Here is a 27868-nt window from a genome sequence, read left to right on the forward strand (position 1 = left end):
AAGGGAATCACATGACCATGATGCTACACGAGCCTCACATCTTTGCCTCTTATAGAAATAACGTACTTTGAATCCCTAAGAAGCATTTAAAGATCTTCTCGGATCCGCAGAAAAATTCATTTATATATACATGATGACAAGTCAGTAACTCCTCAGAGACACATAACTACATATGTCAATGTCAGTGTCTATGCTTTATACAAATGGAACAAAAAAAATTATCTTCTAAAGAGTATTTATCTTAATCATAAAAATATAAACTAAACAAAAGTCGGATAAATCAGAAAATAATACTCAATTTTTTTATGAAAATCCATATTCCTAAGAGAAAATTATCAATAAAATATTGAACTTGCACTATTACAAAAATGCAACACTTCATTATTCAGAAAAAAAACATATAAATTTATGTTGATCGAGCCAAATTAACTATAAATTTGGTTAACATTAATCTTCAATTAACGGTCGTTTAATTTTAGCAAAGATTGAAACGATGTTGTTTAAAAACATAAGATATATATATATATATATATATATATATATATATATATATATATATATATATATATAAAATCTCTTTATAAAAAACATAATAAAATAACAAATCTAAAAGGTCAAAGATACTGAAGTTGCATGGCTTACCCCGTAAAGTATGGACACTTCGTTATTCCAAACCACATATATATATATATATGTAAACATCTCTTGATAAAGACATATTAATTTTGGTCGACATTAAGTTTCATTTAACATCCATTTAGTTTCACAAAAAATTGTTAAAGCTTGCAACTATGATTGAGGTGAAGAACGTGATTACCACATTGAACACTTAAGGATATTGACTCAAGGATTTTAAAATATATATATATATATAAAACGAGAATCTAGATTTTTACCCATGTAATCTTCATCTCAAAATGCATAAAAGACAAAGTTTACATCCAACAAGAAGTTAACCTTACAAAAACTAACCAAAGACACATACATATTTTGTATTATATATCAACTTTTCAACTTGATCATTCTCTCTTTCTTTCTCTCCAAATTCAAAATGACAATGGGTAATTTGGTCAAGATGTAGATGTATGCAATTGAGATTGTGTTTGAAGAATTTAAAAGCCTATTCGATTTGAGATCTCATTGATGTAGACTCCTTTTTCTTAAGGGTGCGGTTTTATATGGTATACATAAGAGGGATTGCTCACGTAAGCTTATACAAAACAAAAATAAAATTAAACGCATGATGTCAACATGATAAATAGAGAAAAAGTTATAAAGAAAATTAGGCATAGCATTAGTAAGTTATTGTCAGTTTCTCAACCGGTTGAATCTCCAAAGTTTGTATTTGTAGAAAAAGTTATAAAGAAAATGCTATCAAGAAAATCATTTTCCTCCATTTTTGTTCATGCTTCCGGATCTTTTTGAAATTTCTATTTGTAAATTATTGAAATAGATTCCATTATCTTAGTAATAAGATTTTAAAGTCTTACATTATAAAAGAAAGGAGAATAACACACTCATTAAAAGTTAAACCTAGACGATAGTAAATACAACTATAAGCTATAAGTACTCGAGATACTACTTTCATACTTACTGCATCATTAATCACTAGCGAAACATGGCAGAGAGATAGCGAAAGACAGCTTTGATCCGGTACGAAGCCGGTCTAGGAGTTCAGTTCAGACATAGCTTAAGAGAAGCACAAGGGCCTCTACCATAACGATCACAACCGTCTGATTGTCCGTACTTCAAGATGGAACCACCACCACCGTTGATGTGATCCTCACCGTGCAAAGGGAAGAGAGGAAGTGTACGTCGATGTTCCAGATAAGAATCGCCACCATATTGTCCTTCTTCTTGATGACCTTCTAGTCCAGACAGAGGCGATGGTCTATCAAAGAAGTTGTAAGCTGGAGTTGAGTAATGATGATTATGATCCATGTTTGTCCATCCTCCACCTACGCTGTTGTAGCTCATTGAACAGTCTTGTTCCTTTTCACCCAAAAATCCAGTTTCATTAAATGTAGATGGAACTTTTATATTCATACATGCAGGATATTGTTTGAAATAAATGATATATATAGATTTAAACGTACCATAGATCCATAGATATGGTTACTAATGTAGCCATTAGAAGCGCCGAAAACACCATATTCCGTGCCTGAACTTGCATGATTTATACTCCCTTCAAACAGACATATACGATTTGTGAGCATATATGCATGTATATGTTTACACACCATAAAATTTAGAGAAATTGGCTAAAAATGAAACACATAATAAGCTATTTTTGACTAACCCAAATCCCTAGTTTTGGTATATATAAATTAACACGCGAGGCTAGTTTCCATTACACAACAAATAAACGTTTTCTAGATGCAAATTTTGTTTGCCCCATATCAAGATTCACAACGTCCAATATACGTCATTACATACACATACCTACATAATCATATATATACAAGAAAATCTTCGTAGTCTAGGTTTCTTTTTTTCCTCCATGTAAAAGCTAGTCGTGTTAAATGGTTCCTAGTAACATAAAATTAGCATTTGGAATAAAAATATTTTATCAAAGTCATTGAAATACAACATTTTAATTGTGTACTTCATTACATATACACCTATCAAACTCACACGTACATGTACATATACATATATATGAAATTAGTCAACATGTATATGTAAATGTTCTTAGTCTTGTTATTGCTTATTCATGTAATAGCTCGTGGTTTAAATGGTTCCTAGTAATATATATTAAACTTGTATTCATCAAAGTCATCTAAAAATTCATAAAAATAACACATATAAGAAATTAGGCTTTTAGTAGCCCAAAAAAAAATTCACCGTTATTGGAGCTGGGATATGATCTGTTCTGGTGAAACATATGATTTTCTTGGTCGAGCTTAACGTTGACCAAAGCAGGTCTCTGGATGGTAACACCATGATGATGATGGTGATCACTAGCCATCATCATAACCGAGTTGGGCGATGAAGACGTTGGTGTGGCCATGGTTGTGCTGTTGAATCTCTTCTTCTGTCGCTCACGAGCCTTATGGTTTTGAAACCAGTAAAAGACATTTTTTCCCTCGATTTTTCCGTACTGTCTCAGCGTTGCAGAGATCTTCTGGATCTGGTCGGCTGTTGGTGACCGGACTCCATTGTTGTAGTAAAGATCTTTGAGTATTCTGATTTGATCGGTTGTTGGTGTCCATCTTGTGCTCGTTTGACGACACGTGTAACCACCAGAGACGGACTTGTTGTTGTTGCCGCTTTCTTGATCGGCTTGATGGTAATGTTGCGGTGGCTCCATATTCGAAGATCAAAATGAAGAGTAGATCGGAAGAAGAAGACAATGATCTTCAGAGAGAAAGAAATTTTATTTTACCAAGAAAAGAGCTATAAAGCAAAATATATTTTAGGTTTTGTGTGTGGGAGATAGAGAGTGTGTGTAAGGTGGTGAATTATATAATACAGAGATGGGGACCCAATAAAAGTTTTGCGATATCCTAAAAGATCAGTTATTCAATATTCAATATTATTTTTTATGCATGTATACGTGAATTTGATTTAGTAGATACAAACTACAGTCTATTTGTTATTTATAAATAAATATAATTTTATTATAAAAAGTGTTTTAAGTGTTTTTAACTTTTAACCAGAAATTAAAAAGTTGTAAATAATCATTTTCATCACGAATTGACTGAAATCTGGTAGCGGAAACTACAACTGTAATTCTTTTACCACCAGAACTTATTTGTTCTGATATATATACAAGAAAATGAATTATAAAAATGTTAACTAAGTAAGACTATGGTAATGAAAATGTCATCATGACTATACAAGAAAAATTTATCAATATATATAATGTGACGTAGAAAAATTTGTAGTATATGAAAAAAAACTGTGATATACAAGTTTTCGGTCAATAGATGATACTCAGATCTTTTTTGAAAGCATCCAAATATCAGGGTAATCAAAAGAAAAACTGTAATACACAAGTGAATAGTTGACACATAAATTCCATTGGATTAATTTTCGAGTAAAATATTAAATCTAAAAAGGAAATCTATTCTATCAAAACAATAATGTGTCCAATTGATAACAGTGTGATCCAAATATTCTAATAACTTCCACGATTTTCTAAATTAAATGATAACAATAGATAACCCACAATTTGTTTTATAAAGCATCCTCACAGAAACATACACGTGTCTACATGATTTTGTCTTTACTTCTTGATATATTTGGGTTTAAGGTTAATGAGCTTAATACAGTATAACTTCTTTAAATTAATAATCGATAGATTAATATCTCTATTAATTAATATAATTTTATAGTTCCAAATTGAGTTTTTGGTTCAATTAGTATCTCGATAAATTAATAATCTCTGTAAATTAATAAAAAATTATAATTTTGGTGTAGTCCCAACATTATTAATTTATAGAGGTTTTACTGTATATGGTGAACATATGTACAATTTCTTTTGTGTGGATGGACTTATAATAGGTTAATTAGCTTATATAAATGGATTGTTAGACAAACAACATTTTTATCATTTCATAAATAAATTATATTAAATTAATATTAAATATAAATATGATTTCAAGAAATATATAACACAAATATAATAATTAAATTTTCAAGAAAATTGAAACAATAAATATACATGTGGATAACCACAACATTAAATTGAGCATGTGCCGGTACAAATTATATGTTTACGGGTTGTACGAGTCATATTTTTGACCAAAACAAAATTGAAATCTGCGGGTTGATGGATTCGACCGGTAATCCGCGGGTTGACGGGTTCAACTGACAATTCAATCTTAACCGAACGTATATCAGATCAATTTTTAAATTGCTATTATTTTAATAGAATATATTTTGATTAATATTTACACATAGATATGATTACAAAGAAAAATAAATATAATCATAAAAACAAACACAAATACGAGAACTAAAACTAAAACAAAAATATATCCACCCTTTAAAGGACGGATCGGTATCTAGTTATTATGTAAAAGGTTTATTGTTCCGTATTGTTTTATAATATACGAAAAGAAGAAACAGGTTTTATTCGATTTACTTAAAGATGTGTTAATTTCGACCGTCATTAGTATGGTTAGCCTAATTATGCAGGCTAAGCTAAAGATGTGTTTATAGAATTATATAACTTTTAGTTTTTTATATTTTGCTAAGAATTAGTTATGTTGAAACTGGAACTACGCTTGGAGAAATTTAGTTGAGTTATCAGCGAAAATAATCTAATATATTAAAAGAGAAGTATAAAATAGAAATGACCCTTAATTTTACTAATTATTTACAATAGATTACCACTTAAATATTTGCTGAACCTATATTTTAAGTACACTTGTCTTTTTTGATTTAAATAATAGATTTAAGTATCTAATATCTTTTTCAAATTTAAATAATAGATTTCCTTAATCGATTCTTAACAAAAACAAAATTTACCTATAGATTTCTAAATATATTTTGTAGTAATATATTAAATATTTTTCAATATTTATTAGTAATAAATAATAAAGTAAAAATCACACATCATAACAGATTTATATAAGGGATAATTTGAAAATTACCCTATTTTTTATTTGAAATTTGAGAAATACCTTTCTTTTTATTTTTTTGAAAATTACACTTTATTACATGTAATAAGACATTTTTGTCCTGGTTTCATTTAGTAATTAATTTTTAATAGCTAACTAATTAAGAAAGAATATAACTAAAATTAAACTTTAAAAATATTATTATTGTCTGTGCGTTTCTAGCAAATAAACATTTTTGACATAAAATTATGTTCATGTTGATTCTTAGTATCTTTAATAAAATGGTGAATGAATTGAATCATACACAGTTGGAAAAAAAAGAATTGAATCATACACATTTTAAAAACAGTGAGAAAGTACGTTAAGAAATTATATGTAAGTGTGCACAAGAGTTCTTCCTTGCTCTAGATTCACAAAGTTCATAAAAATCATTTCAACCCTAATGTAGATTGCTGTGTGTTAGTCAAAGAAAAATACTATAAAAATAAATTGTAGTAAAAGTAGAAAATACACACCAATCCACCTTTTACTTCTTATATTTTATCTGGGTTTGTTTCATGTGTATCCAATCGTGCATCGGAACAAAAAAGTCTTTCAATCAGAACAAGTGATTATGTAGTTATTGCTAAACCCCATTGTGTTATTGACTAACTGGTTTCTGTTTTTCTTTAAATCTTAAGAACAAGAGTACGGGAAATTTGCTTGAAAAAACTGAAAGGTGTTCTGATTGGGAATGAACAAGTTGAAAATCTGATTTTCAAATGTATATGATTCTAAATTTATTTGTATTTTTATTTAAAAAATATTTTAGAAGCTAAAATAAATATAAAGATTTTAATTGGATAGTTTGGTAATTTGATGTATCAATAAGTGTAGATTTCCAAAATATTATATAATGGTATAGTTTTCAAAATATATTCTTATATGGAGGTATTTCCCCAAATTTCCCTTTATATAATGTACAAAAAATATAAAATAATCTATTAAGTTATCGGTATAATGTTTATATATATATATATAAGTTCAGTTAGTTATAATATTAGATTTGTTTATATGATATACTATGATATAATAGACAATTAAAATTATAAAATATAATTATTCAAAGTTATAAACAAAATTGTAATGTTTTAAAATGTTATATTAACAATCATGTAATACATATAAATTTTAAATATATATCGCCAGCCTAAGCGTCCTACTTTACCTACTTTAAATGTAAATCTTCCTTTCATCAAAGCCTTCGTGTTCATCGAATACTCGCTTATACCATTTTGTACAAAATATAATTGTGAAAACATATTTTCATACCATTTTGTAAATTTATATATATTAACAATCATGTAATGCATATAAATTTACAAATATGCATCATATTATTTTGTCACGGGCCAAGTTTTAGAAATAAACAATAACAGCGTAAAATTATACTTAATAAATTTATTTTAATAGGAAATTCAAAATATTTAGAATTCGAAAACATTATGATCAGCCCATATACTATTTTAATTAGGATAACTGAATTTATATCAAAATCTTTTATTAAAATATTAATTTTGTTATAACTGCAAAAAGGTAATTTTTGATCTGATCAAACATTACAAATATATTATTTAATACAAACAAAAAAAACTAAAAACAGAAAATAAATAGCCCATCTAGTACTTTTTAAAATAGTGTGGGGAGATCGAATCGGACGATATCTGGTGGAGAACGACTTAAGGGATAGAGAAGTTAGAACTAAACATGAAAAGGGAAAGGGACAAATGAGGGAATTAGAAAGGTTAGGGCATCATTGGTATTTTGCTCGGACGAAAACAAAACTCCATTCTTTGTCAATTTTTCTCTCTTCTAATTATTACTTCATCAGCTTTTATTGTTATCTGTTCACGTTGAAATAACCCATACTTACAAGTTACAACACAACTAAATAAATAAAATTCATCATATGATTTTTTTTTTTTTTTTTGGAGTTTGAATGATAAAGATGATAATTAGTCGAGGCACTTTTCTTTCCACGGTTTTAGACCATTCCTGATGATTCACTTTATTTTTCTTTTAAGTAATTATATAATAAAATTGAATTTTATTTCAATAGTATTCTATTTTAAAGTGAAATTGAGTGATGAACGATTTTTTAAAAAAAAATTAAATATTTATAGAATAAACATATCTTTTACTCTATTACAGAATAAAAAATACTATTCAAACATTTTTTCTCTAAATTTTATTTTAGAGTAGAAAAGAGTGGATTAAAAATACTCTAAATCTGATCATGACTCACCATTTTATAATTATTCCTTTCGTATAAGTATATGACCGCATGGTCATGATACATACATATTTTATTTATTACATGGGGACGGTCCAGTGAATTAATCTTGGTTGCAGTCAATATTTCGAGTTTTAATGTTGAAGAAGAATTTTGTTTTTCAGGTTTAATCCCATATCTTCGACTTAAAAAGATGAATGAATCAATTTATTGTGAATAATGTTAACCAAATTCCCGGTATGAAAATAGTTGCTTTGTACATTATGTAAAAGAAATGTAAGATGAAATCGCTAGACAACAGCTATACTGTGGCTGTGTGTATGTATATGTAGTTTTCATCTATCTATCAAATGTAGTATGTCGAACAAGTGTGACTAATTATGAGAATGTTGAGCATTCCAATTCCCCATATCAATTCGAGCATACCACAACATTCTCTTAAACCGTTATTTTTTTGTTAGAAAAGTTTGAAATACTTTGTTTTAGTATATGATGAACATGACATTTTTCAGTTGAAAAGGAACAGTACCCAACATTTTTTGGGTGTAAATGTTAAATAACAATACCCAACTTTCAAACAATTTACTGCTCCACGCAATGGCCATTTATAATATACAAAAAGAGATTTGTAATTTTGAACAAAAAAAAATGAGATTTGTAATAAGAGTTTGAAATTTTTTTCAAAGTTTGTAGGTGCTAAAAGGTTTCTGGGAAACGGATCTGAAGTCTAAAGATACGGTCGACTATAATTTGTTCGAATAAAATTAAAATTGAGAAATCTGATCACAAAAGTTGCTAGGCTGTTACATAGTATAGACTCCCATGATTTTATCGAATTCATGAGTAATAATAATACATAACGTGCAATGACACCAGTTTTGTAACTATTATTTTGAAAATCAGATTGTATATTGAAGTCTGAAATCTTTTAATCAAGGAGTTGCAGTAACTAAACGAACCCATCGTACATAGACTCGACTTCTTTTCTTTGCTTATGTACTTACTCTTTGTTAGCGTACGTTATTAGTAATATACATGCACATGCACTAGTATACACAAACAAGCTACATCAATGAATATATTATATATATATGGTCGTATGCTCTCTCTATATAAGGCCTTAGATTTCTAATCACCTATGAGTGCGTACGGTAACGAGCATGCAGTGAGAAACAGAGGATGTTAAAACGTACGCATCACGATCGTTGTCATTGTCGTGAAGTGCTGTTGAAGAGGCAAGAGGGCTAAAGACTCAGAGATCTTTTGTAACTAATATCTAGGCCCCCTATATCCCACTTGCAGAGATTTTATTTTCCTTAGGGCATCATACTTTTTGTTTGTACTTTTGCCCTAATTTCATGAAAACATTTATAATAATTTTTGTTAAGAAACTAAGTACATTGATTCTGGAAACTAACGGGAAGGAATATATATAGGGTTTGGAACATGCATATGTCCCCTCTACGATGCTGAGCTTTATATTCATCCTGTCATGTTTTTTTTTTGTCATATGTTAGCTATTTGCACTTTACCTTTTTTTTTTTTGCACTTTACCTTACACTGGCTAAACAGTGCATTTGTTGAATTTACAATTCGCTTTTGGATATAAAATAATTTTTATTTAGAAGTACACATAATCTTTTTGAAAAAATAGAATTACACATAACTTGCTTATCAATATCATCATATTATGAATTTTACTATGTTTCGCTAAACGTTTAAAATTTTATTTTATTTACAGCCTAGGAAAAACATAACCAGGTGTAAATGAATATTACTCGTCTGAATTTATAAAATTATTTTCAAAATACAACAAACTAATCAAATTTATGTATATGAACTTAAATTATATACATATATGAAAATTTAGATGGCATTTATCACATTCCGTGCCTTATACTGAGTGGAGTTTGTTTCCTTATATTTTATAAATATTTAAAAGCATCATTTTATAACAAAGATTAAAAGTGTTGTTCTTTTAACCATTTATAGTCGAAGTGTTTAATTACTTGGTTGTTGTTTTTCTTTTTACTTTTCCCCTTTTTTTTCTGCTTCATATACACTTTTCTGCGTTCAAACATGAATTAGGTTAGTATATCAATTTTGTGTTTTATGCCCTGTTCGAAACTACGCTAGGCGCTAGTCGGGCGGCGAGTCTGGGCTTAGCGAGTTACCGAAAAATCGGGGAGTATTCGGAGATTACGCGGGGCCTAATTTTAAATACAATTTAATATATTTATAATATGTTTAGTTAATTTTAAACATGATGACACAAGTTCTTATACATAATTTTATAATTTTTTAGATATTTTTTTGAAACGATCTCCTTTAAATTCATCGACATTTAGATTTGAGCGTGTTTGATACGAGAAAATCCCTAATGTAGTATATATGTGTTTGTTTTGGGTTAGATAACTAATTGTAACTATTTAATAATAATAATTATACAAATTTGTCAATAATGAGTAAAAATAATTAATCGTATTTCAGCTTTAAAATAAAAATAAAAAAACTTAGGCAGTCAACGCAGGATTAGGCGGAAATTAGGCGGTCAACGCGGGAATTAGGCGGTCAAAGGCGGGTCAATGCCTGGATTCACTAATTTGGTCTAATTCGCCGCGGCCACCCACCGAATAGCGTCCGGGCGGCCGCCAGCAGCATTTTTAAACAGGGGTTTTATGTGTACAATAGCAGCAAGAAGAGAAAATATTTTTTCAAAAGAGAGAATGAATGTCAAAAATAAACAATTAATTATAATAAAAATTGAGAGAGATTGGTGCAGAAGGAATTTCATTGTCGACGAAAGAGCACGCCCTTCGATAACGTAAATGCAATGCAAGCAATAAATGAAGTGAATTCATGAGAATTAGTTCATCATTATCTATCTTCATTCCAACACACACACCGTACTACATATGGATGAATCAATGATGGTATGCTTTTGAATATCATATATTTTTTGAAGGCATTCATATGTTTAAAAGATGGTATGTCTCTTGTTATAAGCTTCTTATTTTTTTTCGAAAAATATATAAGTTTCTTATTTTGGGTATGGAAGTAGCTCTCACCTACAACTGCACCAGTTACATTGGTTGTTGAGACTATTTATTATCTCTCTCATTGTCTCTCTTAACAGACTAAAAAATTGTAGAACATTCGACGCAAGATGATATAAACTCTTTTTTTTCTTTGACTGAGATAAATTTTATAAATGAATATTTGTTATGTCAATATGCATAATATATTAATAGAGAATTACATTATAAAATTAAACACTATCAAATATGGCATAAGAATTTTTCTTTTTCTTTTGTCAACCCGTAAGAATAATTTAGAAATTTTAATTAGATAAATATATGATCCAATTTGAATCATTAGTTAAATATAACTATATAAATTTTAGATAAAATTTTATAATATAAAATATTATATTTTTTTTCAAAATAGATTTTGTCTTCTTTTATAATTTTAATTTTACTACTTGATATTATTTTAGTAAATTTTATCTAAAAATAAAATTACACAATATAATATGTATTTTGATACATAGCGTACATCAAATAGTCTAATAAAAAGATAAATTAAATCCAAATCTATCAAGTTTAATCTGTTTGTTTTTGTGAAGCTAAAAATTAATCTTACTCTAATATAAATATATATATATATATACATATTTAAAAAATAAGTTAATACCTCATTAAATAATAAAATATTACAATTCCGATATTATTAATTTATAGAACTTTTATTATACCTCACGATGAACATATTAATGCATAATTAATTTTTGAACTTTAATGGTTTATAATTTTGCATAATAATAGAATTGTATTTCCTATCAATTCCACACAAAATTGAACTTATAAGAAATATATTTCCACCACTAGTAGCACTGATGATTTTTCACATCTGATACACACAGAATTAGTGACCTAAGAGCATCTCCAATGTATTACTCCAAATTTTACTTCAAAATGGTGCAACTCTAAAATGGAGTAAGGTTTTACTCCAATGTATTACTCCATTTTTTACTCCAAAATAGTTAATAATTGTTAATAATATCTTATACTTATAAAAGTTTACAAATTAACTCCGACTATTTTATGTTTGCAAAAATGCTTTAAAATATAATTTACTTAAATTAAAAACTTATTATTAAAAGGTACAAGAAATCATAAAAATAGAATAAAACATAATATATAAGTTGGTTCAATAAAAGCATTAAAATATTTTTCCCACAAATGATAAATTAATGCATTTCGTAATGAAAAAATGAGCTTCTTTATTTTTGATATTCCTAAAACGAGTAAGAAAATTTTGAAATCGGACATTTAAATCACTTATTTAATTTTTATTTTATATTATTTATGTTGTTTAATTATGTTATGCATTTTATGTCAAATAATGAAATATCTTGTTTTCATTTTATTTTATCATTTTAAAATATTATTTAAGTAAAAAATAAAAACATTAAAGATTTAAAGGACTATTTCATAAATAAAAAAAGTTCAACTCCAAAATGGAGTAATGTGTAAGATTACTCCATAAATGGAGTAACCCTAGCCATTACTCCATTTTGGAATTGAAAATGGAGTGGGGTTGGAGAGGATTTTATTCCAAAACGATATTTGGAGTAGAAAATGGAGTAGGGTTGGAGATGCCCTAACATGCTAATAGTACTGGATAAAACAAAAAAAAAACTAAAAAACTTTATTTTGATGAAAAGGAATACAAATTTGAAATTGCTTGAAAGTCAGATTTTGTTTAACATTTTATAAAAAGGGTTATAATTATGATTAATTATATTGTATTTTTCTGTCAATTGATTAGTTATATTGTAATGCAGGCACATTTTCTTTCAAAGAAAGAATAGAATACAAGAGCGGAAGAAAAAAAACACAGTGTTAGTTTCCAAGAAGAGTAATCATTGCCTTCTACTGGGTAAAAGACGAAAAATCTGAGGAGATGGATATATTTTCACTTCGTTAATGATTAATTTGATTGGAAAATGTTTTCTTAGTAAAATATCTCAAAATCTAAAGGGATGATTGGTGATGGCTGTAAATGCTCAACACAACCATAAATCTCTTTAAAGTAATAAAACTAAAACAATCAAATTTTATTAATAAAATCTAAAACTATAGCTCAAAATTTTTAAAATAAAATATATTGACTTTAGAAGTCAAATTTTCTACAGTTTTTACCAAGTGTTTTGAAAAATATCCAAAACTAAAATAATTAAAACTAAAGCAAAAATCTTACGGCCTATTTTCTAAAGCAAAAAGCCTAAAACTAAAGTAACAACCAATCAACCCCTAAAACATCCTTGTTTAATAATATGCATACAAATATTATATTTTAAATTATAAACAGATAGAAATTAACAAGTTCTCTACCACACCCATCTGTAACCTGATCATTCCTCTTCTCAAGCATTTTGAAACTATTTTGTCATATAATCTTCTGTTTGCTGGGAGTGGAAGATAGTTATGCACATGGACCTTCAAAATGAAATGGTGGTTTGAAGGATCAAGAAAATAATATGGTTCATATATTTTATTATGAAGTTGAAATTAATAAACGTTTTAGTTTACAAGAATGTTACCGGAAAAAGACTTTTATATATATATATATATATATATCAACAAGTAAAATTTTAAAAATAAACAAACCTTTAACATTAAATGTGTAAAATGCATTATAATATTTTCTAAAAAAATGTCTTTAACTAATACCAGTAAAAACCACCAATACGAGCAAGCTGAAAATATAAAAGTTGGTGACCAAACTGAAATACATATCTTTAAGTAAAAAATATCTTTAACTAAAAAACATATTTAGTGATTTTTAAGTTTTTAAGGGGCCCTTTAGAAAAATTAGAATTCGGTGACCGAACTGAAAAATATAAAATTAAAAATTTATTTATTGAATATTTACACAAAAGCATATGTAAGGTTCAGAAAATGTAACAAAAATTAGCCAGTATATATTTTCCAACTAAATTCAGTAACATATTTTCAAAATCAGGGGTCCTTATTTGGAATGATAAATGGTCAAGATCAATACAACAGAAGACAGATCAATGCTTTGTGATGGGATAATATGAAAAGTTGTTTATGTTGTGTGCACATACACACACAAACTTCCCTTTTATCCAAATCAACAACACATCAAAGCTGCTTTAGTTTTTTCTTACCTTTTCTTACGGGTAATCATTTTCTCATTTTCTCATCCGCTCTCTCTCTCTATCAAATATCAATACAATGCATAATAATAATAATAATAATAATAATAATAATAATAAGTAGATTTTGATCCGCGTTTTAAACACACGAGGTTTTTCTTCCGATAAAATCAAATTAGAAAGAAATATAATTTTTGAACGTATTTGTTTTTTTGTGAAAAATGGATATAATTATTGTATAGTTGTGTTGGTTTCATTTTCTTCAAAATGCATGATAAATTTTGATTCACAAATTAAATTTGTTGTTGCGGCTATATTACACGATTTAACAAACTTATTGAATCATATTTGGATTTATAATAGTGTTTTGGTAAAAGTTTTTTTGTTATGGTAGAATCTCTATCTATAAAGGTTTAATAATGTATATATAAATTCTTGGTTAGTGAAAATCAGAAATTAAATATTTTTCAAAAATAAATTACTAACAAATTTTAAACATGTCTTCTATTTAAATAAGATATTACATAACTTAACTTTTTATTAGAATTATAATCACAAAATAGCTAACTTTCACAATACTGTCGAATATTGCATTTTCAAATTACTTGAATATCTTTATGACCTAAATTTAATTAATTGAAATATATCTCTATAATATTTAATAAAAATTAAATTTGAAATTATATTGATGAAATTATCGTTTGAAAGCAATAAATATTTAACGGAATTGTTTTATTATTCTATTATAATTAAATGATAATGGCAGAAACTAATATTCAAAGAATATTCTGGACATTTCAAAAAGGAAAGCTTTGGTATATCAGCTATTTTGTGCCATTATCATTCTTTGAATATTAGTTTCTGCCATTATTATTTAATTATAATAGAATAATAAAATAATTCCATTAAATATATATTGCTTTCAAACGATAATTTCACAATACTGTCGAATATTGCATTTTCAAATTACTTGAATATCTTTATGACCTAAATTTAATTAATTGAAATATATCTCTATAATATTTCAACTTTTTTTTGTGATTATTTTGGTTTATCATCCTTGAGCGGGAACACCACCCACCATATCTCTACTGATGATTATCGGAGCCATGGAGCTAACGTAAACGACCAGAACTACCAGATCCACACCATTGGTCATGGACTGAAGACGTGTGTGCGTTCAATGCCACCATCAAAAATAAAGATCTGTCGGTGAAAACCAGAGCAATAAAACTAAAAAACACAGAGGGGGGCTCTTCATGGACGACCGAGAGCGCTGGAGACCAGAAAAAATGTTAAAGACTATTAACATTCTTAGCAAAAAAAAAAATGTTAAAGACAAAAAGTATAAGAAAGAACTTCTAAAAGTAAATTTTTATCTTTGCGTTAAATGTATGCGCATTTTCCGTTGATCTATATTTAATAGCCACAATCTTTCAGTGGCTATGGTGAATGTTTCTAGCAGTGTTTGTTTCTTCCTCCCATCTTTAATGTTGGTTTCTTCCTCTTGACTGCCTATTGGTAATGCTTGTATTTGGAATCGGGATTTTGGGTCTCTTCTATCTTATTTACTTTGAATGAATTCCACAAACGTTAAAAATGTGTAAAATCAATAAATTAAAAAGTTAAGAATCTGCGAGGCCGGAGCCATAAAATTTATGGTCACGCGATATTGTCCCCTCAAACATATGCTGACTGGCAATTTTAAAAATTAGGATTGCCATTTTAGCACACTGATATATAAAAACTGCAAAGAGAATGATCCATCAAATATAACAAGTTTTTAAAAAGTTGTGGTTGTAATGTAAATTTGGATAACAATATCAACCGACGAGATGAGATGAGAAGACCATCATTCCATATCTTACATTTAACACATCGGCGCTTTTCATTGATATAAAGTGTCATTCTCGATAGAGGCCAAAGCTTTTTCTGCTCTCTCTTTCTATTGATTTTAAGAAAAGAGATTCTTAGATCCCTAAACCCACGTGTTCTTTCATTATGTCACGCTTGTTTTCTTCGTTTCAGTTGTGCAACTTGTATCGGCTTTTCTCTTGTTTCAGTGTGCCACTTGTAAATTGTAAGTAATTAGTTAATGAACTAATCGATACATTACAAATAAAATTGATTATGAAACTATTATTAGCACAATGTGTTAGTTATCAATTTCAGTACATATATATATAATGTTATGAAACTGTAAACATAGATATACATGGAGAATGGTTACTAGTGAGATCAATTGTCGATGTCCCATGCATGCTCTCGTAGAACGAAATTCTTTAGTCACATCAGTTGAAAAATTTGACAGGGAGGAAGAAAAAGAATAGCCAAACAAACCACAAACCAATTCACATTTAGAAAACCATAAATCAAACGGTAATATATTGAAGTAGATAATGGTTAGCTCTAAGTTAACCTTATCTAGGATAATGATAACTATTGTGTAATCCCTAGTATTAGAACACTGATCTAAAATTTTATCTTCTATGCCAATAATTTCTTCTTTTCTCTATATTTTATAAACAGTTTTTTCTTCCTATAATGACTAAAGAGTCATCAATTTCAGTAGAATCACCTCCGGTGTCCAACATCACCAAAAGCACCCTCAACTCTCTATGCATATGTAACAACATAATGATAAAACCCATCTCCACATATTTCACGACATGCCGTTTGCAAAATTGCATTCTTCTTGAAGGACATGATGAGCTACAATATTTCATCTATTTTGCTAAGTGGACCTTGTTTATTTGGGCTTTAACTATTATTATTATTTCTGTCTAAGTGGACCTTGTTGTACTGATCGTAATGTATTGCCCATTGGGCTTTTGCAATGAAATGCACAAGTTGACCCAAAAAAAGAACAGTATCAAATTATTATTTCTCTCTCTCACTCCTTTCTCTCGTCTTCTCGATCTCAATCCTTTTTTTCTTGATCCTTCTGATTCTCATCTATTTCTTCTACATCTCGATCCTTTCCGTCCTAAATCAGATAAGCCCAGCCATTAGCTTACCAGATACATAGTAGATCTACAAGCTTCTTCTTCTCCTAATCCACCAGATCTCAACCTTCCATGGCTCTCAATCTCCGCCAAAAACAAACTGGTAACTCTCTCTCTCTCTCTTTATAATTCCGAACGATCTCAGTTTCTGCAACGATTCGTTTCTATGTCACTCGATCTCGTTATTTCGAATATCGTTAATGTTGGATTAGTTTCGGCGATCATTAGTTACTCGATCTCTTGATACGATCTGTGTTTTTTTTACAGAATGTATAATCCGGATGCTGAATCTGAACCAACCACTGAAACAAAGCGGCACCACAGCGAACGAGGAAGTCTACAAGATCCTGATCTACGACAAGTACTGCCAAAACATCCTCTCCCCTCTCATCCACGTCAAGGATCTCCGCAAACACGGAGTCACCCTCTACTTCCTCATCGACAAGGACCGCAAAACCGTCCGCGACGTCCCCGCCGTCTACTTCGTCCAGCCCACTCAATCCAACATCCACAGGATCATCTCCGACGCCTCCGAGTCTCTCTACGACACCTTCCACCTCAACTTCTCCTCCTCCATCCCTCGCCCGCTCCTCGAACACCTCGCCTCGGGCACTCTCAAGTCCGGCTCCGTCGAGAGAGTCTCCAAAGTGTACGATCAGTATCTTGAGTTCGTGACTTTGGAGGATAACTTGTTCTCCTTAGCGCAGCAGAGTACGTATGTTCAGTTGAATGATCCGAAGGCTGTGGAGAAGGATATCGAAGGGATTATCGAGAGGGTTGTTAATGGTTTGTTCTCTGTGTTGGTGACGCTTGGGGTTGTGCCTGTTATTAGGTGTCCTGGTGGTGGTGGACCTGCGGAGATGGTGGCGACTTTGTTGGATACGAAGCTGAGGGATCATCTTTTGTCTAAGAACAATATGTTTAGCGAAGGAGGTGGTTTCATGAGCTCGTTCCAGCGTCCTCTCTTGTGTATTTTCGATAGGAACTTTGAGCTGTCGGTTGGGATTCAGCATGATTTTAGGTACAGGCCTCTTGTGCATGATGTTCTTGGGTTGAAGCTCAACAGGTTGAACGTGCAGGGGGAGAAAGGAGGGATGAAGTCGTTTGAGCTGGATAGTTCGGACCCGTTCTGGTCTGCTAACAGCTCTCTGGAGTTTCCGGAAGTCGCTGTGGAGATCGAGACTCAGTTGAATAAGTACAAGAGAGACGTTGAGGAGGTTAACAAGAGAACCGGAGGTGGGAGTGGTGCTGAGTTTGATGGGACGGATTTGATTGGGAACACTAAACATCTCATGAACGCTGTGAACTCTCTCCCGGAGTTAACCGAGAGGAAGCAGGTGATTGATAAGCACACCAACATCGCTACCGCGCTCTTAGGACAGATCAAGGAGAGGTCTATCGATGCTTTCACTAAGAAAGAGAGTGACATGATGGTGAGAGGGGGAATCGACAGAGCTGAGCTTATGGCTGCTCTTAAAGGCAAAGGTACAAAGATGGACAAGCTCAGGTTCGCAATCATGTACTTGATCTCCACGGAAACCATAAACCAATCAGAAGTTGAATCCGTGGAAGCAGCATTGAACGAAGCTGGAGCTGACACAAGCGCGTTTCAGTACGTGAAGAAGATCAAATCCTTGAACGTGTCTCTCGCAGCTTCGGCGAACTCAGCAAGCAGAAGCAATATTGTAGACTGGGCGGAGAAGCTTTACGGGCAATCTATAAGCGCGGTCACTGCAGGAGTCAAGAATCTGTTGTCTAGTGATCAACAATTGGCGGTGACTCGAACCGTTGAAGCTTTAACTGAAGGAAAACCGAACCCAGAGTTTGATTCTTACCTTTTGCTTGACCCGAGAGCTCCAAAGCCTGGCTCCGGTGGTGGTAGCCATGTGAAGGGACCGTTTAGAGAAGCAATGGTGTTCATGATAGGTGGGGGGAACTATGTTGAGTATGGGAGTTTGCAGGAGCTTACTCAGAGACAGTTGACGGTTAAGAACGTTATCTATGGAGCCACTGAGATTCTGACAGGAAGTGAGTTGGTGGAACAGCTGGGGCTTTTGGGTAAGAAGATGGGTTTGGGAGGTCCGGTCGCTTCGTCTTCTTCGTCTGGTCACTGAGCTTGAGAGCTTTTACTTTTTCTTACGAGAGTTTTTACTTTTTCTTATGAGAGTTTTTTCTGTTTTGTTAAATAAATCTATTGAATGCTTTTATATTTTTAAGTCTTTAATCTGGATTTAGATTTTTTAAAAAAAAAACTTGCTATACCAAACCAAATTTTAGAATCGTGGTATCTGAGAGCTGGCCAATTCTTCTTATGATTGGTTCATTACAGTAATTTTTTTTTTAAAAGTAGATACACATTATCTCTTGCTATAATTTTTTTATTTATTTAATTAATAAAAGATTTTTCAATTTTTTTTTTGCCGAAACCAATCAATGATATTTTGCCTAAAAGAGTAAAGAATCTTTTGACAAAAAAAAGAGAGTAAAAAATCCATTATTTTTTTAAAAAGTGAAAACAAAAAAATCAAAAGAAATAAAAGAAGGGAGGAGGAAAGCAAAGCAGGTTGTGTCCTTTTGTAAGAGAAATTGATTGTCTTGTCTTCCGTCTCTACCTTCCAATCTCACCCGATATTTTCGGAGAATCAACTTCCAATTTGCCTCTGATTCGATCCTCGAATCAATAATCAATCACCTGGAGCCAATCTCCAAGCTCATGATCTCCAATTGTGAGCATCTTTTTTTCTTTTTGTATGATCATTTCATAATCTATAAGATCGTATAAGATCGATTTCGATCTAACAACCATTGCTTATTTATACCCTTCTCTTGATCCTCGCTTTGTTGTTTGCCTGAGACCCAACCATCGTTTTCTGAAACGTAGCCATTGCCTATATCCTTTTTTTCATACTCGAATGAAATCTAAACATGCAAATGATCGGTCTAGGATTAGAGTTAAGACATCCTTTATAGGAGACATAAGCTTAGATCTTTCCTTATCTTATGTTTATATATTTTTGGTTTTGGAACTAAAGCTGTATTTGTCCTGACTTGAAGAGACTTGTGATGGCTTGCAAAGAAGATACTAATGCTGCAGCAGCACAAGATGAAGAAGCCACTGAGATATGTAAGAGTGAATTGGAATCTCGTCGGTTTCAGGTAGATAGTTTAGAAGCTGAGCTTTTGGATGTCAAGAGGGCTGCTTACCTTGACTTTGGCTCAGAAGAAGACGCCAGGAAGGAGTTAGGTCTTCTTTCTGGTAGGGTGAGAGCGACTGCAGTAATGTTGCGCTATTTGAGATCAAAAGCTAGACTCTTGGCCATTCCTGATCATCTACCTCAAGTTGAACTGAAAGGACTAGACTTTCTTGGTTCTTCGTCTTCTTGTGAAGAGGATGGAGCTTATACTAGCGAGATGCTCCAGTCCATAGAGATGGTCACTGGTGTGCTGGAGTCTCTCGTTGGGAGAGTTACAGCAGCAGAGTCCGAGACGGCTGTTCAGAAGGAGATGGCACTTTTGGGAGAGGAGGAACTTAGTAGGAAGACGGTCCAGATCGAGAATCTGTCTTTGAAATTACAGGAGATGGAGAGGTTTGCTCACGGGACTAACGGTGTTCTGAGCGAAATGAGGGAAAGGATCGAGGAACTAGTTGAAGAGACGATGAGACAGAGGGAAAAAGCTGTTGAAAATGAAGAGGAGCTTTGTCGTGTGAAGCGAGAGTTCGAGTCTCTTAAAAGCTATGTCAGTACTTTTACCAGCGTTAGAGAAACACTTCTTTCTTCCGAGAGACAATTCAAAACCATCGAAGAGCTCTTTGAACGGTTTGTTTCGTTCATCTTCTTTATTACAACAGCCTTGTGTGTAGCTAAAACATCATCAGCTTTGTGTTTGTTGTTTGATGGTGAAGCAGGTTGGTGACTAAGACGACACAACTAGAGGGGGAGAAGGCGCAAAAGGAGGTTGAAGTTCAGAAACTGATGGAAGAGAATGTGAAGCTGACGGCACTTCTTGACAAGAAAGAAGCTCAGCTTCTAGCTTTGAATGAACAATGCAAAGTCATGGCTTTAAGTGCATCAGACATCTGAAACAATTGGCTTATATCTTGTCCAGCGTTGTTTTTTTTTTGGCTCTTCAGATTGTTGCAAAGCTTCTTAACTCTAATGGTCTTTGTTTCAGAGAGGACATTCTTGTGACTCTTTTATCTGTAAATTTATTAAGGCTTGTGCAAAAGCAAAGATAATACCCCCAAAGGTTGAACTTTCTTTGGCTCTTTATCTTTCATCAACTAGATTTCAAGAACTCTAAAAGAGTGGCCTCCTTTAACATTGTGGTTGGGGGGGGGGGGGGAATCAATATTACCATCTTCCTCCATACCCATGTGATCTGTGAAAAGAAGTTGGACTTAAGGCGGCTGTCGGAAGGTTTCTGCAACTCACTTATTAAAGCATATACTATTTGATAGACTTGTTTGAGAAGCCCACGATAGTTAGACTCGAGAATGTGTGTGCTTCTCTCTCATTGTGTTGAGCATATTCTTGTTTTGGCTTTGTTGATTTTCAAGGATATGTTTCGGAAATGCTTATTATCTGACAATGTTGACTATGTAATACAAGCTGATGTCGCGGAGCTACAAAGACAGCTGATGAGCATGGTAGATGGGCAACCTGAAGAACTTTAGTCTTTTTCTGGCTATGAATGTTAACAATAGAGAAAAGTTTGCCTCGAGAGTTTTTTCTTGTGACACACTAAGTATATCTCAATGGGTGCAAAAAGCCTGAGGTATCAAAATATCTAGACAGCTCTTCAGTTGGTCAGAACATGTAAAGAAAAGTACCATTTAGGGACAACATGGTGGTATGAGACCAAAGTAAAAATGCATATGCATTAACTCACCTTGTCAGCAAGCTTTTTGGTACAAGTTTCACTCAGCCACAGGAATCATAGGTTTTCATGCCTTCTCTATATAGCAGAAGAGGCAACCAACGACTTCAAAAACTGGTATTTTCCTGCTCTCTTCTATATGTAAGTCATCTTCTTAATCGTCTATTGTCATTTTCATTCAACAGACCATGTGGGGATGCGTCGATTTTAGGCGTTTGCAGATTTGGTTAGTTTATTTTATATGTTAGAAGAAACATACATTCACTATTTGTGGGTAGGGGGACTTATGACAATGACATTTATCAGGCTCTTGTTTAGTGAAGCTCAAAAAAAAAATCAAAATAGTCACATGTGAGTTGGAAACCGAAAGAAAGAGAGACAAAGATGTCGAACTCATTCTTGTTCTTTGTGGCCATAGAACATGGGGAATTAACTTCCCCACTTTAGGGTTATCCAAAGAAATATGGTGGCTCGTATTCCGTGGTGGAGAATATATGTCTGCTTATATGCCATGACACTCTTAGCTTAGTAGGTCTTGCAGACTCTTGCTGGTGGTGTTTGGATGGTAGCCACATGGGTGAGTCTTGTGATTTCAAGACAATGGACCTTTCACACTTAATCTCTTCTTATTCCTCTTGGCTCTTTCTTTTTCTTTTTTCTTGTACCTTGTCTTTTTCGTGTTCTTTTTATTATTATAATTTTTGTTTCTGCCAAAAATATTAACAATTCTTATAACACTATTTTGTTTTTGCTGAAGTTTAATCTAAATTCTCTATATAACATCTTACTGTTGAGTTCAAAGTCAGAATAAAATATTTAACCAAGTAATAGTAGTCTACTGGTAATTTCTTGTAGTTTGGTCAGTATTATTTGATCTGGCTTAGAAATATATTGACTAAAAAAAGTGAACAGGTGAGAGAATGAGTGCTCTCGTTTAGGTTCCCAAGGTTTGGGCTTTAGATTGGGTTTCTTTTACCCCTTTGCATCCTACCCGTCCGATCTAGTTAAAATATCTTCAAGCTTTAATCTCTTCCGTTTAAACTAGGGTTCTATCTCATTCTTCATCTACTTCTCCTTTTTCTTAATCGTAAAGTGGCTAGCAATTGTTCTAAAAGCGTCAGTGGTGTGTAGAAGTGCTCTCTGATTTTCGTCTCCCTGTTAGGTGTGAAGCTCAAGAATGACAGCTAATCTCGACAAGGCTTTGTTGGATATGTCGCTGGAGGAAGATGACGAACCTTATGTCTTACCGGACAGGCCAGAGTATTTCTCTACGGAGCGAAACTCGTGTAGCTTGATTGGAAGGCTTCTGAATCCTCAGTGTCAAAAAATGGAGAATCTGATACTAGAGATGCCGAGAAAATGGCAGTTGTATGAAAGGGTCAAAGGCGTGGCTCTATCGAAGGATAGGTTCCAGTTTATCTTCAAATACGAACGGGATCTTATCGATGTGCTCAATAGAGGGCCACATACCTCTAATATGTGGTCGATTGCTCTTGATAGATGGGTGGAGAAACCCCCGGAGGACTATCTTCAGCATATCTTGGTGTGGGTTCAGATGCGTAATATTCCTGTGAACCACTACACCCCAGAAGCTATTCATGACTTTGGGAAGTTTGCAGGGGAAGTGGTGGATGTCCCGTATGATCCAGAAAAAGCTCAGACAAAGGACTACGTTCGGGTGCAGGTCAAGTTTGATGTTTCGAAGCCTCTTCGTAGGGCTAAGAAATTCACTATCCCGGGAGGAGAAGTAGTCAACATTCGTTATGATTACGAGAGGATTCAAAAAAGGTGTTACACTTGTCAGAGGCTGACTCACGAGCAATCATCCTGTCCCTTTGAGAAAGATATGAAAGTTATGCTTGGTGCTGCCAGTTCTATGGAGGCACATAGCAAGGCTCCAGTGGTGGTCCCTCCTTTAGACCCAGCTGACCCTTTAGCGGGACTGATTCCCTCAACTTTAAGGGGTTTTGATAATATATCCGGTAGGCCCAAAATCGCTGAGGAGGTGCTGTCAGAGATGAGGGTTTATATCAAAGCGGCATCTGGTGCTGAGAAGTTGGCTCGGGAGGAGAGAGTCAAGAAATCCCTTCATGACTTAGAAGATGATCCTCTAGGCCAGAAAACCCTGCTAAGGTTGGAAGAACCGCCTATTGTATCTCGTGATCTTGACAGAGGCAAAGGAATCGTCTTTGATTTCTCGGCGAAGGGAGACGATAGTCCGAGAGCTGACAAACTTATGGCTGAAGCTATTGCTGCTGGGAACAGAATTCTGCAGTCCGGGAAAATTCTTTCTCTTCCTCCGGTTCAAGCGGGAAGTGCTGAGTCTATTCAATCTGCTTTCTCTCAAGAGGGTTCAACGGGTTATAGCATTGGTTTCCATGAAACTAGTGCTTCCGGGACTCCGATGAAGAAAAGCAACAAGAGAAGAAGACCGGGTACTTTTAAAAGGAAAGCTAATGGAAAAGGTGTTGCTCAGGAATCGACGAAGCCAGGGAAGGTAGTTGGTGAAGGTGTGATCACTGAAACCAAGAGGAAGGCAAAGGATGATGTCGAGCCATCTCAAAGCTCTGCAAGGTTTAAGAAACCATTGGTGGTCCCAAAGGAGGGACCGTCCAATATCTAATGGCTATAGTGAGTTGGAATTGCCAGGGCTTGGGCCGTGCACAAGACTTGGTGATTCCCAGACTACGGGAATTGCGTCAAGAACTCTTCCCGGATATTTTGTTTTTGATGGAAACCAAGCAGAATAGGGATGCTTTAGTGGATCTCCAGGTGTGGTTAGGATATGATAAGATTATGACTGTAAACCCTATCGGCTATAGTGGAGGATTGGCTCTTCTTTGGAAAGACTCTGTAAATATTTCCTTTAAATATGTTGATAAGCATCTTGTGGATATGGAGGTTCATTTTGGGAAAGATTTCTTCTATCTTTCTTGTGTATATGGCGAACCTGTGCGGAAGAAGCGTCCCAGACTGTGGGAAAGGCTTTCTAGGATTGGTGTTGGCAGGAAAGATCCTTGGTGCATAGTGGGGGACTTCAATGAGATTCGGCATAATGGTGAAAAAATTGGAGGTCCAAGAAGAAGTGAAGAATCTTTTGTGCCCTTCAATAATATGCTGGAAATTGGTGAAATGGTTGAACTTCAGTCGACTGGAATCAATCTCACTTGGGGAGGCCAGCGAGCCACTCATTATATTCACTCCCGTCTTGATCGGGCTTTTGGCAACAAGAAGTGGTTTGCAACTTTTCCGGCATCAAATCAAGTTTTCTTGGACAAACGGGGATCAGATCACCGTTCGGTGGTAGTGAAACTGATCTCTTCTTCAGAGTCCTACAGAGGAAGTTTCAGATTTGATTCAAGATTTCTTGGCAAACCGGGTGTGAAGGAGGAAATTAAAAAAGCGTGGCTTACCAATCACTCCTTCAACGGCTCTCCGGTTTCTGAAAATTTGAAACGTTGTAGGAAAGCTTTGAGCAGGTGGAAGAAAAATGCGAACTTCAACTCTAGGGATAAGATCAAGCAAATCCAAGTGGCTTTGGAACAAGTGCAATCATCGAGTTATCCTTCTACTGTCCGCCTTCAGTACCTCAAATCGGAGCTGGTTAAAGCATACAGAGAGGAAGAACAGTATTTGAGACAAAGAAGCAAAGAAAAATGGGCTATAAAAGGCGATAGAAACACGAAATTCTATCATGCTTCTGTTAAGTCCACCAGAGCTAGGAACAGAATTATAAAGTTGATGGATGAGCAGGGACAACCTCAGTTCTCTGAAGCGGCGAAGGCAGAGGTGGCCTCAGCCTATTTTTCCAAGCTCTTTAAATCTTCGACAGCAGGGGACTTTGAGGAATTTTTCTCTGACTTTACTCCCAGAGTATCGTCTACTATGAATGAAATTCTGTCTAGAGAGGTGTCCAAAGAAGATGTGAGGAATGCGGTCTTCTCTATAAACGCTTCCAGTGCGCCAGGTCCAGATGGGATGACTGGCCTGTTCTTCCAGAAGTACTGGGATACCGTAGGGGATCAAATCACAACAGAGGTACAGAACTTCTTCGTTTCTGGTGTTTTTCCAGTGGAATGGAATTACACTCATCTCTGCCTGCTGCCTAAAGTAGTAGATCCTGTGCTCATGTCTGACTTGCGTCCCATAAGTCTCTGCTCGGTTTTGTACAAGATTATCTCCAAGATCATGGCTGGGAGACTAAAACCGTTACTGCCTGATATCGTGTCTCCTTCTCAATCAGCCTTTGTAGAAGAAAGACTAATCTCCGACAACATCTTGATTGCCCATGAGATGATTCATGCTCTCAGAACCAACGAGAAAATCTCTTCTGATTTCATGGCAATCAAATCTGACATGTCAAAGGCGTACGACCGGGTTGAATGGGGCTATTTAAAGGCTCTTCTGTTGGCGTTAGGCTTCAATACGGTCTGGGTTGAGCGGTTGATGTTTTGTGTTACGACGGTGACGTACTCCACTCTCATCAATGATCGCCCTTTTGGATGTATACGGCCAGAAAGAGGTATAAGACAAGGGGATCCCATCTCTCCCTTTCTTTTTGTCTTATGTACCGAAGGATTCATTCATCTCATGGATAAGGCTGTAAGCAGAGGCTTGATCCGAGGTATCCAGTTCTCTGATGAGGGACCAATGGTCCACCATATGCTGTTTGCGGATGATAGTCTGCTCATCTGTAGAGCTATTGAACCTGAAGCTGAAGAAATGATGCTGATTTTAAAGATCTACAGTCAAGCTTCAGGCCAACTTGTGAACTTGGAGAAATCTGCAATTACTTTTGGATCAAAAGTGCAATTCTCTGTCAAGGAGCGGATTAAAGAAATTACCGGGATAATGAAGGAAGGAGGGACAGGGACCTACTTAGGTCTCCCTGAATGCTTCAGTGGTTCCAAGACGGAGATGCTTGCATACATCTATGATCGACTGAAGGGCCGGTTGTCAGGGTATTACGTCAAACTCCTCTCTCTGGGTGGCAAGGAAGTTCTGTTGAAAGCAGTGGCCATGGCAATGCCAGTTTACGCCATGTCATGTTTTAAACTCACTAAGAAATCCTGTGAGAACTTGACAAAAGCAATGGCAGAATTTTGGTGGAATTCCTTGGAACACAAAAGGAAAATCCACTGGCTAAGCTGGGCCAAAATGTCTCTGGCCAAGGAATTAGGTGGCTTAGGCTTCAAAGATATTCAATCCTTCAACCAGGCGCTGCTGGCCAAACAAGCTTGGAGGATTCTAGATCATCCGGACTCTCTGTTTGCAAGGGTGTTCAAGAGCAGATATTTTAACCAGTCTGAGTTTCTGGAAGCTCCTATGGGCTCAAGACCTTCTTATGCATGGAGAAGCATCCAGTTCGGTAAAGAACTCCTTATTCAGGGCCTAAGGAAACAGCTAGGAAATGGTAAATCCGTGTCGGTCTGGGTAGATGATTGGATCGAGGGTGATATTCGTAGAAGACCGCTGATGAAAAATATTTTTGTGGATTTGTTGTTGAAAGTCAGTGATCTCATTGATTTTCACAACAAATGCTGGCGATTATCGGTCCTACAAGAGTTGTTCTTTGAGGAGGATATCCAGAGAATCTTAGCTATGAAGACTGTTTTTGATGTGGATGATTATTGGATATGGGTGCATAATAGAAATGGGTGCTACTCTGTCAGGTCGGGTTATTGGATGAAAAACCGAATGGCGAGAGAAGTGGACATCAGGGAAGCTGAAGCTAGACCTTCTTTGAATGTTCTCAAAGTTGAGGTATGGAAGCTACGGGCACCACCGAAGATTCAAAATTTCCTTTGGAAAGTGGTGAGTAATGCCATACCGGTGGGAGAGCTACTGGTCAAAAGGGGCATAAAATTGGATCCGACCTGCCAAGCGTGTGGTTCTCAAGATGAATCTATTAACCACTTGCTCTTCTCCTGCCCTCGTGCACGACATGTTTGGGCTCTCTCTG

General features: G+C 33.9%; 4 protein-coding genes across 4 annotated transcripts; 3 read left to right on the top strand and 1 right to left on the bottom strand.

Annotated features, from left to right (window-relative positions):
* Positions 1-1464: 1464 nt before the first annotated feature.
* Positions 1465-3431, bottom strand: LOC108860672 (protein WUSCHEL-like). The gene is made up of 3 exons (XM_018634533.2): positions 2845-3431; positions 2097-2185; positions 1465-1992 (listed from the first exon to the last, which is right to left on the bottom strand). The coding sequence occupies exons 1-3, from the start codon at positions 3308-3310 to the stop codon at positions 1675-1677; spliced, it is 873 nt and encodes a 290-aa protein (XP_018490035.1). The 5' UTR covers positions 3311-3431; the 3' UTR covers positions 1465-1674.
* Positions 3432-16922: 13491 nt separating this feature from the next.
* Positions 16923-19440, top strand: LOC108862931 (SEC1 family transport protein SLY1). Its single transcript, XM_018637202.2, has 2 exons — positions 16923-17131; positions 17296-19440. Exons 1-2 carry the CDS (start codon positions 17101-17103, stop codon positions 19140-19142), a joined length of 1878 nt encoding a protein of 625 aa, XP_018492704.1. The 5' UTR covers positions 16923-17100; the 3' UTR covers positions 19143-19440.
* Positions 19441-19563: 123 nt separating this feature from the next.
* Positions 19564-21294, top strand: LOC108856375 (putative WEB family protein At1g65010, chloroplastic). Its single transcript, XM_018630158.2, has 3 exons — positions 19564-19754; positions 20085-20846; positions 20936-21294. Exons 2-3 carry the CDS (start codon positions 20092-20094, stop codon positions 21108-21110), a joined length of 930 nt encoding a protein of 309 aa, XP_018485660.1. The 5' UTR covers positions 19564-19754; positions 20085-20091; the 3' UTR covers positions 21111-21294.
* A 1789-nt stretch (positions 21295-23083) lies between these two features.
* On the top strand, positions 23084-24529 carry LOC108858796 (uncharacterized). The gene has a single exon (XM_018632667.1). It carries the CDS (start codon positions 23084-23086, stop codon positions 24527-24529), a length of 1446 nt encoding a protein of 481 aa, XP_018488169.1.
* The last annotated feature ends 3339 nt before the right edge of the window (positions 24530-27868 follow it).

The sequence above is a fragment of the Raphanus sativus genome, chromosome 5 (assembly GCF_000801105.2).
Source record: "Raphanus sativus cultivar WK10039 chromosome 5, ASM80110v3, whole genome shotgun sequence".
In the NCBI taxonomy this organism is placed as follows: domain Eukaryota; kingdom Viridiplantae; phylum Streptophyta; class Magnoliopsida; order Brassicales; family Brassicaceae; genus Raphanus; species Raphanus sativus.